General features: G+C 35.6%; 3 protein-coding genes across 6 annotated transcripts; 2 read left to right on the forward strand and 1 right to left on the reverse strand.

Annotated features, from left to right (window-relative positions):
- Window positions 1-166: 166 nt before the first annotated feature.
- On the forward strand, window positions 167-1,138 carry dUTPase (Deoxyuridine triphosphatase). The gene is made up of 3 exons (XM_066406437.1): window positions 167-461; window positions 514-659; window positions 847-1,138. Exons 1-3 carry the CDS (start codon window positions 215-217, stop codon window positions 901-903), a joined length of 450 nt encoding a protein of 149 aa, XP_066262534.1. The 5' UTR covers window positions 167-214; the 3' UTR covers window positions 904-1,138.
- A 512-nt stretch (window positions 1,139-1,650) lies between these two features.
- Window positions 1,651-5,049, forward strand: LOC136420040 (uncharacterized). Its single transcript, XM_066406703.1, has 6 exons — window positions 1,651-1,806; window positions 2,458-3,131; window positions 3,186-3,339; window positions 3,394-3,530; window positions 4,025-4,282; window positions 4,804-5,049. The coding sequence occupies exons 2-6, from the start codon at window positions 2,472-2,474 to the stop codon at window positions 5,032-5,034; spliced, it is 1,440 nt and encodes a 479-aa protein (XP_066262800.1). The 5' UTR covers window positions 1,651-1,806; window positions 2,458-2,471; the 3' UTR covers window positions 5,035-5,049.
- Window positions 5,050-5,185: 136 nt separating this feature from the next.
- Window positions 5,186-16,730, reverse strand: LOC136420022 (WD repeat, SAM and U-box domain-containing protein 1-like). Of its 4 annotated transcripts, none has more exons than XM_066406677.1 (14): window positions 16,475-16,730; window positions 11,560-11,685; window positions 10,988-11,218; window positions 10,792-10,878; window positions 10,523-10,743; window positions 10,285-10,462; window positions 10,041-10,198; window positions 8,772-9,000; window positions 8,548-8,719; window positions 7,555-7,697; window positions 7,220-7,499; window positions 6,876-7,169; window positions 6,628-6,823; window positions 5,186-6,575 (listed from the first exon to the last, which is right to left on the reverse strand). In XM_066406677.1, the coding sequence occupies exons 2-14, from the start codon at window positions 11,679-11,681 to the stop codon at window positions 6,262-6,264; spliced, it is 2,625 nt and encodes an 874-aa protein (XP_066262774.1). In that variant the 5' UTR covers window positions 11,682-11,685; window positions 16,475-16,730; the 3' UTR covers window positions 5,186-6,261. The 4 variants fall into 4 exon arrangements, with proteins under 4 accessions (XP_066262774.1, XP_066262775.1, XP_066262773.1 ...); XM_066406678.1 differs by having other exon boundaries at window positions 8,772-8,991; window positions 11,560-11,698; XM_066406676.1 differs by having other exon boundaries at window positions 11,560-11,698.
- Between the last annotated feature and the right edge of the window lie 128 nt (window positions 16,731-16,858).

The raw sequence follows: 16,858 nt of genomic DNA on the forward strand, positions 1-16,858 counted from the left end.
TTCAGCTACTCTCAATATCAGACTCTCTGTCCTCGCAAATTTAATGTAAAAGAGTAGGACAATGTGGCTTTCGAAGTTTTTCCCTCGTATTTTGCCCCTCCAAGCTCCCGTGTCAAAATTTCGCGCTAAATTACTTGCTGAGGCTTTAAAACCCACTCTTCGTGCCTTCTTGTTCAACAGACTTGATCGTAGTCAGTACGCCAAATTCTACAAAATGCCTTCACCACTGGACAACCCCCTGGTGCTCAAGTACACTAAAGTCATCCCTGAAGCCTTCCCCCCAACCAAAGGGTCTGAGAAAGCTGCCGGCTATGACCTGAAAAGCGCTGTAAATGTGGTAGTACCAGCTAGAGGCAAGTACCTGGTTGATACAGGGCTTAAGATTGAGCTGCCTGAGGGGTGCTATGGGCGAATTGCTCCAAGGTCTGGTCTTGCTGTGAAGAACTTTATTGATGTTGGAGGTAAGAGACTTAGAGGGCTCTAGTAAGCAAATCTAGATTTCACATGGTTTAGCTGGAGTGGTTGATGAGGACTACCGAGGAGTGCTAAAGGTTGTGTTATTCAACCATTCAGATACCAATTTTGAGGTGAAGAAAGGAGACAGGGTTGCCCAACTTATCTGTGAGAAGATCTACTATCCTCAGTTGGAGGAAGTTGAGGTAAGCCTTTTTGAGGTTGAGGAGTAACAAAAAACAGCTCTTTTTGTGCTGTTCGTACCTTTACATGTAAAGTGTTATTTGTTTCATCACATGTAATTTTTGTATTTTTTTTTACTTTTCTCAGTCTAACATTTTCCTTTTGATACTTTCAACTTCCAAGACTCTTATTGAAACTAATATTTATTAGGAGTTAACTCAAACTCAAAGAGGTGAAGGAGGATTTGGCTCCACTGGCACAAATTAAATTCCTGAATATACCCAACTGAACCGATCAGTATAACTATTGAAACCTGAATACAATTGGTTGTTTTTAATATTTAAATTGTTCATTTTGTTAATCTTTAGGTGTAATTGTTCCTTACAATTTTTGCTGTAACAATTTTTTAGGAATATGCATCCTTGGCAGTTTAGTAATCCTTAAGTTTTGTGTTATTTAAGTTGTACATATTAATTAAAACTAGCTGGCTGTAAGGGGCCAATAATACCACTATTTATATTATTATCATTTCTTTTTTTGTTCCTGGTTTATGTATTACTAGTAGATTAGATAGTTTATAGTCTATAGATACTACTTTGCAAATCTCAGAGAACAGGCGTTTTGAAGTTTCACATTTGTGCTATTTAATAAAGTTTGTTATGCAATTATCATGTGCATAATTTAAAAAAGGGAACTGTGCTAGATTTTATTAGACTTTTCACGGTTAAAGTATAGTTTGAAGGAATGAATATTGAAAATAGCTGCAGATTATTATCAAATAAACCCCAATCACTTAATTTTCTATGTTTTTAATTAATTAACATTAATAATCGATGTTATTTTAATCATAATATATTTAATAATACGAAATACATGTTAAAAAGAAATACATATTTTTATTTATTTACATTTTCTACACCAACACTTTTATTGACTTAATCACACTTTAGAACATTTCGGTGTGACAACCTTAAATGAAAACCCTATATAATCCAAGTTAACCTCACTTTCAATTGCGCATTTTCAACGCGTGTTTTGCCTACTTCGTTTGATTTCATTTCCAACCTGATAAACGGATTCGGCGTTTCGTTCGTGGTACCGGTCACCGATATTTTCAAGATTTATCAACATTTTATTCACTTTAAGCCATTTTATCGATTGCAATTTAAGGTAAGAACCTCTTAGATCCTTCTACAATTTCCAGAAGAGATGCATTTTAGCGTTTTTTTGGTTAAGATGACTTGAAAGTCCGATACAGATTTTAGACCACGTTTAGTGTTTTTTAGGTGCATGTAACTTATTTGCGTGTATTGAATGGTTTTGGTTGTTTTATTGTAAGAAGGTTTTTTATCGCATTTAAGGGTAATAAATATGCGAAAATAGTTCAGTGCTTCAAAATTATAGTCAATAACCTTATTGCCAGGTCACATGTGAACCTTAGGATTTGATTTCAAAGGGTTAATTGAAATTTAAATAAGTAGGCCTTCATGCCTACCAAAAGGACCAAGGCTGTGAGCAAGTGTAATATTGAAGTCTGAATTGAATGCACCATCAATTCTTCGTACACATGTTTGTGTTTACTCCTTTATGTTAAATAAGCATAAAGGCATACCTTACCATGTGCATACTCATTAAGATTGAACAGCTTGAATTTATACCATTTCTTTGCATTTTAAATTATCCAATTTTTTTAACATTTAACTACACCTTTACTTATTATCAATGGCAATTAAGACATGTTACATATCTTCTTTAGAAGTTTACAAGAATACTGATCATATAAAGAATCTTTGTTTATCATTTTCTCTTTTCACAATCCAGTGCAGCTCAGGAAAATGGTTAAAGCAGAAGTAGCAACCTCTTTAAAAACCCCCAATAAACGCAAAAGCTTGGCCAATAACACCCCTAAGGTCAAACAAGAAAATGAGTCTCCAGCAAAAAAGATTAAAACTGAAAATGGCAAAACTCTTAACAAGGCATTCACCCCGAAAAAGCCACAAAATCAGTCTCCGAAAAACAATTTGCAGGCCAGCGCTCAAAAATCCAACAAAAAGAATAAACAGAAACAATCTCCTAAACCAAATCTGAAACCATTTGCTGGAACAAAACAATTAAATGACAAGCAGAAAGCAAAAGTTCAAAAGGCGCCTAAACCCAAGCCTGGCAATGACAAGGAAACCTCAAAAGGACAAAGGAAAAGAAAGAATATGTTCTACAATTTAGTTGTGGAAGTTAAAACAAATGCAGGCAGTAAAGACCCAGAGATTCTAAAAAAGATTCAGGAGAAAGTGAAGGCAATTTCTGGTAGGAGTGAGGAGTTGACCAAAACAGCCAAAAAGAAGTTGGGAATCTTGAGAAGACTGCAAATTACTTTGGAAGAGGGAATTGAGGCCGCTAGGGAACATGGAAAGGCCGAGCATTTGAAACAAAAAGAAGAGAGCCAGAAATTAAAGGCCACAAAAAAGGAACAGAAAACAGCAGCCCAAAAAGGACAAGTAGGAGTTCACTAAATTTTGTAATAATTATATAATAATTATTATTTTGCACAGACCCAACCTAAAAGCAAACAACCAGCTAAAGCTAAACAACAACCCAAACCACTAGTAGCTAAACCTAAAGTAGACTCTGATGATGATGTTGAAGATGATGATGATGATGATGATTCTGATGCTGGGGAGCTTGAAGAGGACTCAAATGACGAAGGTAAAATTTGTTTATAGATTGTGTCCCTGCAGGGTTTAAACATGTTTTATGCAGTGGAGGTTGAGGAGGACGATGATGACGAGGCAGATAATGCAAGTGATGATGATGAGGCAGAGGATGGAACTGATGATGATGATGATGATGAAGAGGAGGACGAGGATTCGGACGAAGAAGAAGTCCCAGCGCCCAAGGTTAGTATTAAGAAACCTAATAAAAAGAAGTAATCTGTGAATCAAAATTTAGGTTAAGTTGTCTAAGTTTCTAGTAGTTTCTATAACGCATTTGTTAGGAAGTTTGTTCTTTAATAGTGGGTATTTTTTTATAATTAATGTGACCATTTTCTTTGGAGTGCTGTTTCCAATAACTGACTGTATATAAAGGATTATTGGTATTTTTATATGGGTAAATTAATCTGAGAATTCGTTGATAACGAAAATCACCAGAGGTGATTTTCTGTCATTTGTAATGTGTTCGTTTTCCTTGAATCATTTCCTGATGAATACATTATTAAAAACTATTTACCACTGAATTACTGTGTATTATTTGCCTGAGAAAGATAAAGCTGAACTCAAAGTGATTAAGATCGACGTAATCACGTAACAGGGTTTTTGTGACCTTCTAAATATTTTGGATAACCAATGGTGCTACTAGGCGATTTTTTAAAGCTCTGCGTTTATCCGCTCAGGAAAAACCAGACGCATCACCATCAAAGAACAAGCAGCCTACTATCGAAGATTTAAAGAAGAAGGATCTGGTTAAAAAGGGGCAGAAAAGGTTCGTGTTGTTCGTGGGCAATATTCCTTACGACACGACCAAGCAGGACCTGTCTTTGCATTTTAGTAAAGTGGGGAATATTGTTGATGTAAGAATTCCTACTGACAAGGGAAGTAACAAACCTAGAGGCTTCGCTTATGTGGAAGTGAAGGACGAGATTGCGTATGAGGTTCGTAAGAAATCAAGATACAAAAGACATTTTTGTCCACATTTCCATTTTTTAACAGAACTAACTCAGTGCAAGTATTGCTATGATAATCAGACCTACTCCAAATGGAGGGAACATTTCAATGCTGTAATATGGATTATAAAGCTTAATTTGTGTAAACTGCATCGAAACTAATCTATAATTGCTTACAAAAGAAGTATTGAAAACCATATTGTTGAACTCTCTCGGATAAGACTTTGCGTTTACTTTTTTGTCGAGAAAAGAAATAATGTTATCACTCTTACGGAAGAAATAAGTTTACTGAGATTAGTAATTACTATAGTTAAATATGCTTTAAAAAAATTAGATTATTTTCCTTTCTATTTTTGGAGTCATGTTGTTGTTATTACGAATTTTTTCTCTGGAAACGAGAAAAAATTATCTTATTCGCCCTTTTTAATGTACTTATACTATTGTACAAAGCACTGTACGCAGTTTTAGTCCCCGTTGCATGTTCTAATACCTCTATATTTTTCATTTAGAAATGCCTTTCGATGCATCAATCCCACATAAAAGGACGAAGAATTAACGTGCTGTACACGCAAGGAGGAAAAAAGAAGGGTGACGATAGGAAAAAGGAAATCAAGGCAAAAAATATGAAGTTACACGCGATGCGGAGGAAGGGCCAGCTAGCAGGAAGCACAAAGCAGAGCCAGAAGAGGTCGTTCCGAAGGAATAAGAGCAAAAAAAATACTGGAAGTGGAGAAAGTTAATTACATATAATAAAAAAATTTAACAGTAATTTGTTTAGTGTCTAATTTTATATTAAGGTGGGTTAAGAACAAAAACAACTGTTTAACGTCAAAGACAAAAACAACAATTTATTTTTCAGAAAGAATATCTATAACATTCAAATATCACAGAATTTGACATTAAATTCCTAATCCAGTAAAGAAAATGTGTGACTAAATACAGGAATATTAAACCAAGTGATCCAAAAAATCGATTCACTAATCATTAGACTGTCCACAGCAACCATCAAAAAGTGTTCCTTCAACCCTTGAAATTTAATCAATCTCATTCCTGTATGATTGAGAAGTTGCAAGTCTCGATGAATACATGTAGTTAGCAGCTATTGTACTCTAAATTCTTTGCCAAATCTTCCATTTTCCATGGTTGAATAACAAATACTTCAAGCCATTTTCGCGATGGTGCAGGCTCAGTTACATTGTACATAGTATCTCAATAGTGAATAGGTAGAAGGGTGATGGTGAAAATAAATATTACGCACACATACAGATGTAAAACATGTGGCATCCAGCTCTTCTTGAGACTGCTTAAATGCATTTTAAATATAAATTGTAGAATGTGTATTACCTTAGTTCATCAAAAATGTGTGTATAATAATGATTACTAAAATTACATTTATTACTTATTAGGTCCCACTTAAAAGGACTTTTTGAGCAGTTTATTTACAGCTTTCAGAAAACCTTTGGCATTATAAGCATTAATATGCGAGTTTTTCAAATTAAATTGATCGTGACTTGCAGTAAGAGATGATGTTAACCTCGGGTTCTTGATTCCTTAATAGTTTAAAATGTGGCACTGTAGAAATGTAATGCAAATGTTCATATTAAATTAAAGTAAATGTTGATAATATTTAATTTAAAGATTGTCCATTAATTTTATTTATCGATAAATGTTTAGAAACAAAGTTGTGAAATCTAGGGGGACCTTGAATTTCTCCAAAACGTACTTTTTTACTTAGTATACTCATTCTTTAAAAAAAGACCTCTACTATATTGCATTTTTTTATGCTTATTTTTTCAACATCTTCCCACTGATATTTCCAATTTTATCCCCTTTGCGATTTCTCTTCAAATATCAATTAGTTGAAACCCATTTAAGGCACAATAATTCTTCATAAGAAGCTTCTACTCACTACTTCTAATATTCTTTTCAGTCTCATATAATTTCTATATCTAATCAAAACTACAAATCTATTCCTCTTCTTCAAAGCTCTCCAAAAACTTCCGAATTTCATCCCTCAGTTCCAAATTTGCGAAAAACTCGGTGCTTCCTAGCACTTCGTTAGTCATGGGACTGGTGAACTTACCAGACATGAACCACTCAGCAATAGCGTTCCTTTCGTATGTAAATCCATCGGAACAAGTGACTGGTTCGCGCATAATTTCGTGAGTTATCGGGCAAAGAAACTCATGTGGTAAGTCTTGGTTAAAAGGTTTTTGTATCTGTACTTGAATTCTTTTGAGCCATTTCAATTCCCGAATCATTATTTCAGTGGTTTTGTCATCTAAACATTCCATAATAAGGGAGGGTTTTATGGGTAGTAAATCAGTGATTACCTAAATCTAATCCTGAACAGACTTCACTTTCGCTCAAAGTAAATAATTTCTCTCCATCCAGTCGCGCGTTGCTCACATTCACAGCAATTTTGCTCATTTTAATTTCATCCAACCACTTAATTACATCAGTAGTAGACCATTCTACAATGCCTTTAGTACGCGATTTCAGCTTGTTTGCTATGGCTGTTTGAAACACCTTTAAAACATTGATTTTCTACATAGAAGATTAAATTAAAAAACAAATTTACTAATTGCTGAGGCAACTTCCAGATCCACAATGTCCGGTCTAGGCAACCGATGGCTAGAAGTGAGCAATCAGAGCTGAAGGAACAACACGTTACTATGGAATTATGGTCCAGAACATGGAGGCAATGTCCCCCGTAAACTGACCACAACCTGGCCTGTCTATCGGTCGCGGTTGAGCACGCTACTTCCCCCACTAGAGGGGATAATCGTACCGATATAACATTCCCTCCATGGCCTTGAAGAAGTCGCCACTGCTTTACTTCTAATCCTTCATAATTCAGCTCTTTATTGCGTTGCTGCAACAATTTTTTTCCTTCACTTGATCATAGAAAAGTAACCAACATACCTCTATAGTTAACCTCCATAACTTGACCATACTGTCGTTTCCACAAGTGGCCAATAAATAGCTTTGACCGTTGCTAATGACGTTCGGTATGGGCTCTAAATTTTCAGAGAAATCGCAGCTCTGAATCCCCCCATCGTGTGCGTCCTCCTTAACGTAAATACACTTGGAACTGTCCAGCAACCATACTCGATAATCCGCATTGCAGGACACAGTTACTAGAATTTTATTGTCCGGGGAAATGCAGGCTGAAGTGATGGTGTCCAAATGACCCTCCAAAACGCTGTTTTTGAGTTAATGGTAAGAGGGTTGTTTACAATATCTGGAAAAGTACTTACGAAATTTTCTCCATTGATTCAACATCCCAAATTACGGCTTTTTCATCGTCGCCCCCGGTAACTATGAATTGGCCGCTTGGGGAGAAACGACAGACTTTTATTGAGAGGTTGTTTTTGGGGACTGACAGAAACTTTTCACCAGTCTAAAAATGTTTTTAATGCTTTTAAGTTAAGTAAGTTTCACCACTGAATTTCATGATGAATGATTAACGTTCACCTTCATGCAGTAAATCATTGTTTTTACATAGCAACTAATATTAATTGGCATAAAAAATCGGCGAATCTTTGCTTTTTCTTGAATCGCAAATTATTCTTTAAATTGTAAAATTAACTCCAGGTCCGACTGGAGAACCCTTGTCGTCCATACTAGAATGGGGGACTACAGGGAGAAGGGATGACAGGAGATTTACAACATCGTATTATGTATATCTGATTGCATGGCTTTTCAAAATAAAATGCCTTTGGCTATGTTATTGGAGAATGAAAAAATACGAGAACAAATTCAAAAGTTGAATCACATTCGTCAATAATTTATACATCTTAACATCAATTTGCTAAGTACAATATTTCAATGTAAGTCTTAATTGTTTCTAGTGAGATTAATTATTAAATTTTAAGTATTAATTTTGAGGCTGTATTTCCTGAAAAACTGTGAAAAACATCATATACACTATTTACAGAGCTTCCCTTGTAACTGACATATGGACGACATTTTGAAATAATGATGCCAGCGAAGGTCCCTCGTGGAACACAGTGGGAAAAAATATGTTTATTCCCTTGGACGATAATACGAGCGTTTGGATGAGTTTTAAGGATTTTCTCCTACTGTATTTCTACATAAATACTGGCCAGCTATTTCCGTACTAATAAATTTTGGCCGTAAGGTCATATATTGTTATTTCAAAGTGACATGATAGGATTTACTACAAATCGCACAAAGTGATCAACATGAGTTAATAATCTAAAACAAAAGTAAAATTATCTATAAATTACCAGAGGATTCCAGATAAACGTACATCCGTCCAGAGAAGAAGAGGCCAATTTACTGCCATCCTTCGAAAACTCTACATGATTTATTGCATATGTATGCCCTTCAAAGGGAGAATTGGTTAACTCTTCAATATTATTATTCTCATTGGTCTTGAACAATCTCACATATTTATCCCTAAAAGAAAAATAATTAATAATTAAAATCCCCGTGGAATTGCTACCCTTACCCTGATCCTGTAGCCAACAAATCCTTCCCATGAAAACAACAACTGTTCACTCCCCCTTCGAAAATATCATCAATCTTCTCAAGAAGAACGTACTCGTTATTGACACTATTTTCTACCAATTGCGTTTCATTGCCGTTAATCGCTAAAGGCACAAACAATTCTGTGTCTTCAGTTATAGTTCCAGTTAGATCCCACACAATCACAAGCTTATCGTTGGAACCTGTGGAACCTTAAAGTCAAAGCCTGTCTGTTAGGAATCGATTGGAGTTCATTTAGTTGGCCACACAGCATGCAGAAGGAAAAATGTATTAATTTAAATCTAGTAAAAATAAGTTAAATGGGTTCTTCGTTAGTTCAAAGACACAATTAGATGAGGACTGAGGAGGCAGAGAGCTGTTTGTAAGGGGGGAATGGGAGGACATATTGAGAGTAAAAAAATTGTATGAATTCCACTTTCTTGAAGAAATTATTTGAAAGAAGTTGATTGAATGAAAGAATTAGGACTTTCTGTTTCTGTTCTATTTCTCTCTGTAACACATAAATTTTGGACAAACAGTCTTTGTCGCTCACCTCAATTGCTCCGCGTGCTGATGCCACTAAGCCACCAACAATACACTACTATAGACAAAATGGCCTACAAAGATCTATATTTTCATTTCTTGGAAGCTTTTAAGGGATAGTTCTGAACTTTGCGACCTTATATTGACCCAAAGTTGGCTGCTAAAATAATTATTTTATCTTTTCTCATTGGAACGACGTTCGTTAGTTAAACGACACAAAGAGAAAAGAAGGAGGCGTTGATATAAATTAGTGTGACAGTTTCGGAACGGCTCTTGAGTTCTTTGCAAGTATTTATAGAGAGGAAATCAATAGGTTTTTCCTCTTCGAGTAGCAAGAAAAATTGGCCAAACTGCTAGAAACACACCAAAATGTAAATGCAGCACTCAGAACTCCCGCCCATTAATTCTTTTATTTAAGCATATTACTGTTTCTTGATGCTACCAATGAAAATTCAATAGACTTTCTACAAAATTTTAGTGACGCTGTTCGGCAATCAACAATATACCATTATTGACAAAATGGTGCATAATGAGATTGATAATTGGAACCTTTCAAGGGATGTCTTTAGGTTTTTTAATCTTTTATATTGATTTTCCAAATAATTGTGTCTTTTCTCTATTGAATACCCCACACATCATGCAAACTTAGAGCAGGTCCTGCAGTATTTTTGCCGAACAGCCCCATTTTATGTAAATTAAACGATTCTACCTGAAACAATGAGATTTGAATCCTTAGAAAAGCCCACGCAATTAACGTATCTGTGATGCCCATATAGGGTGACCAAACAAACATTTCTTTTAGTATCCCAAACCTTAACCGACTTATCTAAACTACTCGATGCTAGTAATTCCCCCGAGTTACTGTATCTGCAACAAGCGGAGGAAACATGCAACAAACAGAAAACAGTTATTTGGGGGTTATTAATAGTTTAACCCCAAATTGAAAAACCTACCGGACGCAGGTCACTGAAGAGGTGTGTCCATCCAACACACTGCAGAAATCGATTGCAGTTTCATTTTGAGTTAAATTTTTGTTTTTGATTAAAGCTCTTGCAGTGATTTTCCACAGTTTTATTTCGTTGTTACACCCTCCACATGCCATGTGATAGAAGCGAATTAGGGGGTTATGTTCTATCCAAAGAAAAATTATTACCAATTAAAAAAAAAATCTAATATATATAAAATTATTACCATCTAAATCTATGTGTTTGGATATATCAATAGAAAACACCCCCATGTCGTGTATATTATCTAATCGCATTAAAGGGCAGCAACTATTTTCCGTGGTGGTATCAATGAGGTCTTGCACGTGCCACACTTTGACCACCTCCAAGGAACAGGCTGTTATTAGAAATTGACTATCCGGGGTGAAGGAGAGCCCTTGGGTGGTGCCTTCGTGCTCGAAGAGCGTTCTAAATTCTTATGTAAGTTCTAATTAAGTTTTGGTTACTGGTGCTGACCTGATAAGAATTTTATGAACTAAGTCCCAAATACAGACAGCGCCATTATCACCTGCAGTCACTAGTAAACTGCTATCGGGCGAAAAGCTAGAAATTATAAGAGACATGACGTTAATAGAGAAATGTGTTCAAGATTTTCGTAAATACAGCACGATAACCCTTCAACAACATAGAATATGAAGAAGTCGTCCTATACCTGCATACACGTATGGGGTCTCCATTAACCTGGGTCATAGTGTATAATTTGGTCAAAGAATGGAGATTCCATAGCAACGCATTGCCATCTACCGAGGCTGAGGACATCATGGAACCTTGAGGTGACACCCTGACACACGTGACTTGGTACTTGTGTGCACGTAGAGGAGATTGCTGCCGTTCCACGTAACCAGAACCGTTGATCCAGTCCCATATTCGAATAGTTTTGTCGCTAAGAAAATTACTTTTAATAGAATGGTAAATATGATAAAAAAAACACACTAAGATTAATGTACCTCAAATATACACCAGTGATAAAATGAATGCACTTATTTTATCGCTTGTGTAAATTTGTTTTTGATGTATTATGTTTGGAAAAAGTACTATTTTAGATTAAAAAAAATTTGTTCTTAATGTGAAATCAATTCTAGAGCTATTTTTGGAATATATGATGAATCGCTTGAAAAATGTATTAACAGGGGTGGAATCTTAGTAGGAAATAGAACTTTTCTTCTAATTTAAAAGGAGAAAAGCTCTATTTTGTATGACGGTTGTAGAAAAATTCTTTATTACCTGGAGCCTGTAACTAAAGTAAAATTGGGAGCAAAGTCACAGCAATTGACGTCACTTGTATGCCCTTTGAGATTTTTCAGAACAGATGCATTTCTTCCTATCACCCCATTTAACAATGACATGTTTCTGTAATAGAATACTGCAATAAAAAAAATGATAGAAAAAATGATTATTACCTAATAATAAATAAAAGCCTTTCGCAAGGTATGAAAATTCTTATTAGTGTCTATTATATCATGTTAGTCCTATAAAAATTATGTGACGGTCAGTATGACCTTTAATATATCAATAAAATCAATTTTCTATATATAAACAAAATAACGAAAGTTCACGTAAATAATATGTATGCAGTAATGGATTCCCTTAATAAATACTAGTCATTTGGGTATTAATAATAAATATGAAATGTTTCACGTCTATGCATTGTGAATTCAAATAGAGGGAAAATAGGTGAAAAGTCTGTTGCAGCGTTACTATTGAAACTTTTAATTTTTGATGATCAATTATCATGGGGTTAGCCACTTTATCAGGGATAGAGTATAATAAAAATCAAGAATCAGTAATACACCAGCAACTTGTGGAAATTATCTGGGTGCCAAATTTTCCATTAATTTACTGATTTGATTCTAAAATTAAACTGTTTCTGAAGGTTCCATGTATTGAAACCTCCTATCTAAGCTAATGAATTCACCAAATGCTACTCCATGAATATTTCCGTTTACATAAAATAAGTTCCATGCAGCAAATATTATGATTAACACAATGCAAATCTGGCAAAATACTTAAGTAATTTAGGTAAATCCCCTTAGAGTGTGAAAATTCTGTACATGATGGTGAAAGTAAAAATTACAGAATTTTTAGAGCAGCACTGGAACAATGAAAACATTGAGGAAATTGTATTAATATATTGCTTTAATTTTAATGTATCTGCAGTATTGCCTGGACTTGATTCTCTGTCCATGATGTAAATATTGTGACGTGGCAGTGTTCTTAGAGTATTCAGGCTATTCACTGCAAATGGTATTAACGCTTTATTGGAAACATATTTCCAAACAGGAACAAAGGACAACTGAGGAAGAGTTCTCACCTCTAAATGAGAGTCACGATTGGTTCTAAATAGATTTTGAAAATGAAAAGAAATGACAATGAAGCAATAATCGCTAGAAGGCCAAATTTTGCAAAAACAGTTTTCCAGGTTCGGAATAAAAATGATGAAATAAGGAATTTACTCCAATGAAACTTTACTTATAAACGTCACCTTTATGTATGAGCATTTGAGTTCTACTTCGATAGAATCACATTATAAATGAATGAAAAGCGTGAAAAAAAATATATATATCACTACCTGCACACACCGATCCTCTACAGAAGTTAGTCACAAACTACTGTCAACAAGTTAACTCGAACAGCTAAGCTGTTCCTTCTACTGTCTAAAATATTTATACAGCGTCATTGGTTGCTATGTTGCAATAGCTATGAACATGACTGAAATAGCTCAATTATTAAGTACTTACAGAAAGGCAGAGGCGTTCATAACTTGCAATTTTTGATTTTTCTCTACTGTTGGTTACATCATACAGAAAGGAAGATTATTAAAGGGTAGATTTATCAGAAACATTTCATTAATGATGTTTTCAAATATTTATATGCGGTAGTAATGAATGAAAACGTTCATATGATGTGGGAGAAGGTGGATTAGCTTTAAATCATGGTGGCTACCAAATGGGTTCTTTGTGAAGTTAATTGTAATTGGGATGAAAGTTTCATATGGGAGTGGTCTTGTGTGATAGGTAATAGTGAACTGGTATCAATCATTTAGATATGTCAATGCCGTTAATAATAATGTATGAGCATGTCATGGTGACGTCAAAGGGTTCCATAGTCAGTGACCTGAACGTGGAAGTTCATCTTTAAGACATTGCCACTAGTGTTCCTCCAACACTGGCTAAATTGAAAAAAACAGTTGATAACTAAAACATTACTGCAAATCGATCGAACCAATATAATAATTAAATAGTATCGAAAAGTGACGTGGTCTAAAGTTGAAAATTATAGGGGTACATGACAACAGTGGTCAGTTTATCCTTAATTATTATGGAGGAAAGGATTTTTTTATGTAATGGAAAATTTACTGCAATTATTACTGGGCCACCACGTGAAATTGCAGAGATGTTTGCAGACGTATTTCTTATGCGTACAAGTCGAATATTAGGCAACTCTTTCCATTAGAAGTGAAACCATTTACGATTTCTCCAAGGTGGAAATCAATAGAGGCGGAGTCCCTTTCGGCTCTGGCCAATTTCCATACATAAACCCGCATACGAACGCACATATAAATACTCGAAATACAAGAGGATATAGAGCGGACGATATATTTTTGTGTTGATTGTATCCTCTGCAGAGTGGTTGTGCGCGTTGTCAGAGCCAAGAGCGGTAGCTCTTTATGTTTTAGGCCCTAACTTACGATTGGTTACAGATATCGATTTGATGACTGTTTATAGTCGCAATCCTCTCGTCAAATTTCAGTTAGGATTTGTGATTGCGGCATCTAAAATAAATTATGCGTCTATAGGCAGAGCCGGCCGGATCAAGTTCCTTTTATTAAAAGGGCATTTATTAGGAAGACATTTTAATATAGTACTTCTGGGAAAGTATCGAGTAATGTTGCTAATATATCAGACATGAGTTTTCGTTTAGGCAATGAAAGTAACTTCAAATTTTTAAAGATTTAATCATAAATAATACGAAAGGTTTTGATATTTTCTGGACAGAATGGTGAAGGAAAATTAATTAAAATTAATAAACGCATCTAAGCGCATATGAGTTCGTCTATGGTGGGATTCCCTAGGGATATTTTAGCAGTGCAATGACATTAATTTACTATTATTTATTGATTATTAATGAATTGAGATTAATTACCCATTTGCGGGTAATTCTAAACTATATGCCACCAATCACCAATCACTTTGTCAATCAGTGCGGATTTGTACTTTTATCACAAAAACGAGCGATTGTTGTTAATAACTCCTGGAAGCGCAGTTGATTCGCACAATTTAAATATATCTTCTTCCTGAACGAAAATAAAATAATGAGAACCAACAATTTGTTCTGCATAGAAATTCACGAAGGGGTTGCTTAATGACAAATCAATCCATTCAGTAATAGCCGCGCGGGTTCGGAAATGCATATTGAGCCTCCCTTCCCTCCATGTATACCAATTAAAAGTAATAAAATAACGAAATTCGAACGTTCGTCGGCGTAAATCCGGCTTTGGGTCGCCCCCCCCTGCCCGGGCCGGTCCCCGGATCGTTCAAACAACTGTCGTTTCTGTGTGTACTAAAACCGCTCGTCGCCTCCTATACACGAATATTACCGGCATCCCATAAAACGAGAGCCACCAAACCTCTCCGAGTCGATACTCTCAACTCACGTTGCTGCCTAAATGGCCGCCCTTACGGCCCCGATTCCTCAACTCAAGGAAATTGGGGCAGATGGATTCGTTTTCCGTTCAGGAGGCGTCGATTAGGTGTTGCAAAATTGACGGAAACGAACGAAAAATTTAGACGAATTTATTGTAACAAGAAATAATAACCGTCGAAGAAATATTTTTCTCTAATACTATCACGAGAGTAGACGAAATCAGCCAAAACACCTTCACGAAACCAAACACTCCATATGTAAATAAACAACCTTAATGACCATTGTTGCTAACCACATTATTAATCGGTTTAATGTCACCCGAAATAACTGTCATAAACTGGAACCTTCATAAGTAACAGATCACGTGTCAAGCATAGATGTTGTGATTGGTCAGATGCAAGCACTTATGGCCGCATAAAACCAACGACACGCTCAAATCATGCATTAATGAAAAATCGCTCATTAATGTAGGTCATTAACGAATAACTTTGTATACATTAAAAAAAAGGTGTTAATGAACAGCCGACGCAGAATTTTATTGAGTGTTATATGAACAGAAATGTGAGTGGCCGATAATTCCAAGCGAACATCTGAAAAATCCGCGAAAACTCAGAATATTCGATGATTACTTCGGCAGTTGTGAATTTGACAACCAATAATACATCCATTTCCTACACGGCTAAAATAAGTTACGTCTTCATGAATGCAATTTTCAAGGTAGACAAGACAGAATGACGATTTTTATAAATCAGGAACCGCTTTTTAGATTAGAATAGCTTTTTGGGGATACGTTTCCAAGTGAATATTTACTGTAAGTATCTCTTCTAAATTTTTGGAGGTGGGTAGACACAAAATGGCGATTTTCATACACCAGAAACCATTTTTAATGTGGCAGCGGTTATTGATGTTATGTCGTTCAAGGTTTTATGGATTAAATTACTGGCAACACGAATGACAAGATTCAAGTTATGCCTTTGGTCAAGAGATAAGCCACGAGCCATTGCTGAAAACATTAATTTTTCAATATTAAATCGATTGACTTTCATCAATGTTTTTTTTCCAATTTTAATCAGTTAATCATTCGTTGAGATGATACAATTTTTCGAAATTGGCAAATTGAACACAATCACTCAACTGTACCTGGTACTTAAATGTTTTTTGGTTTTTTAATTTGCTGACATTTTGATGAGATCGTGGGGCCGGCGCCATCATTGTTTTTGTTTTCCTCTTTAACAAATGTTTTCCGCGGATGACACGATTTACGAAATGGCAAACTCATGGCGCACAACAGCTGATTATTGTTTTTTGATTCGTATCAGTATTGTTAATATATCTAATGATAATGAGGAATGAAGTGAGCATTTAACTTTGCCTTCATTAACTTCGTCAGATTACATTTTAATTAGATGCACCGTGATTTATGAGGTAAAAGATAAATTTATAGTTTGTCACTTAAATAAATGTCATTAAATGTAAATAATAAACACACACTTACCGAGAGCACAGACTTCAAACAGGAGGAAAAGCCGATGCACAGGAGAATAGTTACTTGCATGCAATAAATAACAATAAGAGGCAAGATAACAATGCGATCAACAATCAGCTTACAACAAACGGGACGTATGAATGAAAAAAACGTAGCAAGCGCGCCGCGCCGCCCAAAACAAAAGAAGACCGATCCGAGCTCCGCTCCCCGTGCCCGCCGTACGTGAAACGATAAAAACACTCCGAAATGAGTAATCAGAGCGATTTTTACAGTGTGCATCCGGCTCGATGTAACTGCACGTTGAATGTGCGACGAAGAGAGTCGCCAGAGAAGCGAGAATGAAAACCGACGGTGGACGTTTACGGGGGGTACCGTGCACGGCGGGAGGGGGGC

Source organism: Euwallacea similis, chromosome 3 (assembly GCF_039881205.1).
Source record: "Euwallacea similis isolate ESF13 chromosome 3, ESF131.1, whole genome shotgun sequence".
Classification (NCBI taxonomy): domain Eukaryota; kingdom Metazoa; phylum Arthropoda; class Insecta; order Coleoptera; family Curculionidae; genus Euwallacea; species Euwallacea similis.

Excerpts from the sequence above, each read along its gene's own strand:
- dUTPase (XM_066406437.1), top strand. The coding sequence starts at position 215 with ATGCCTTCACCACTGGACAACCCCCTGGTGCTCAAGTACACTAAAGTC. Across the intron at positions 462-513 it reads GAACTTTATTGATGTTGGAG|CTGGAGTGGTTGATGAGGAC; the intron begins GTAAGAGACTTA and ends CACATGGTTTAG. Across the intron at positions 660-846 it reads CTCAGTTGGAGGAAGTTGAG|GAGTTAACTCAAACTCAAAG; the intron begins GTAAGCCTTTTT and ends AATATTTATTAG.
- LOC136420040 (XM_066406703.1), top strand. The coding sequence starts at position 2,472 with ATGGTTAAAGCAGAAGTAGCAACCTCTTTAAAAACCCCCAATAAACGC. Across the intron at positions 3,340-3,393 it reads AGAGGACTCAAATGACGAAG|TGGAGGTTGAGGAGGACGAT; the intron begins GTAAAATTTGTT and ends TGTTTTATGCAG. Across the intron at positions 4,283-4,803 it reads AGGACGAGATTGCGTATGAG|AAATGCCTTTCGATGCATCA; the intron begins GTTCGTAAGAAA and ends TTTTTCATTTAG.
- LOC136420022 (XM_066406677.1), bottom strand. The coding sequence starts at position 11,681 with ATGTCATTGTTAAATGGGGTGATAGGAAGAAATGCATCTGTTCTGAAA. Across the intron at positions 11,219-11,559 it reads ACTTTAGTTACAGGCTCCAG|CGACAAAACTATTCGAATAT; the intron begins GTAATAAAGAAT and ends TAATTTTCTTAG. Across the intron at positions 7,170-7,219 it reads TATGGAGGTTAACTATAGAG|CAACGCAATAAAGAGCTGAA; the intron begins GTATGTTGGTTA and ends AAATTGTTGCAG.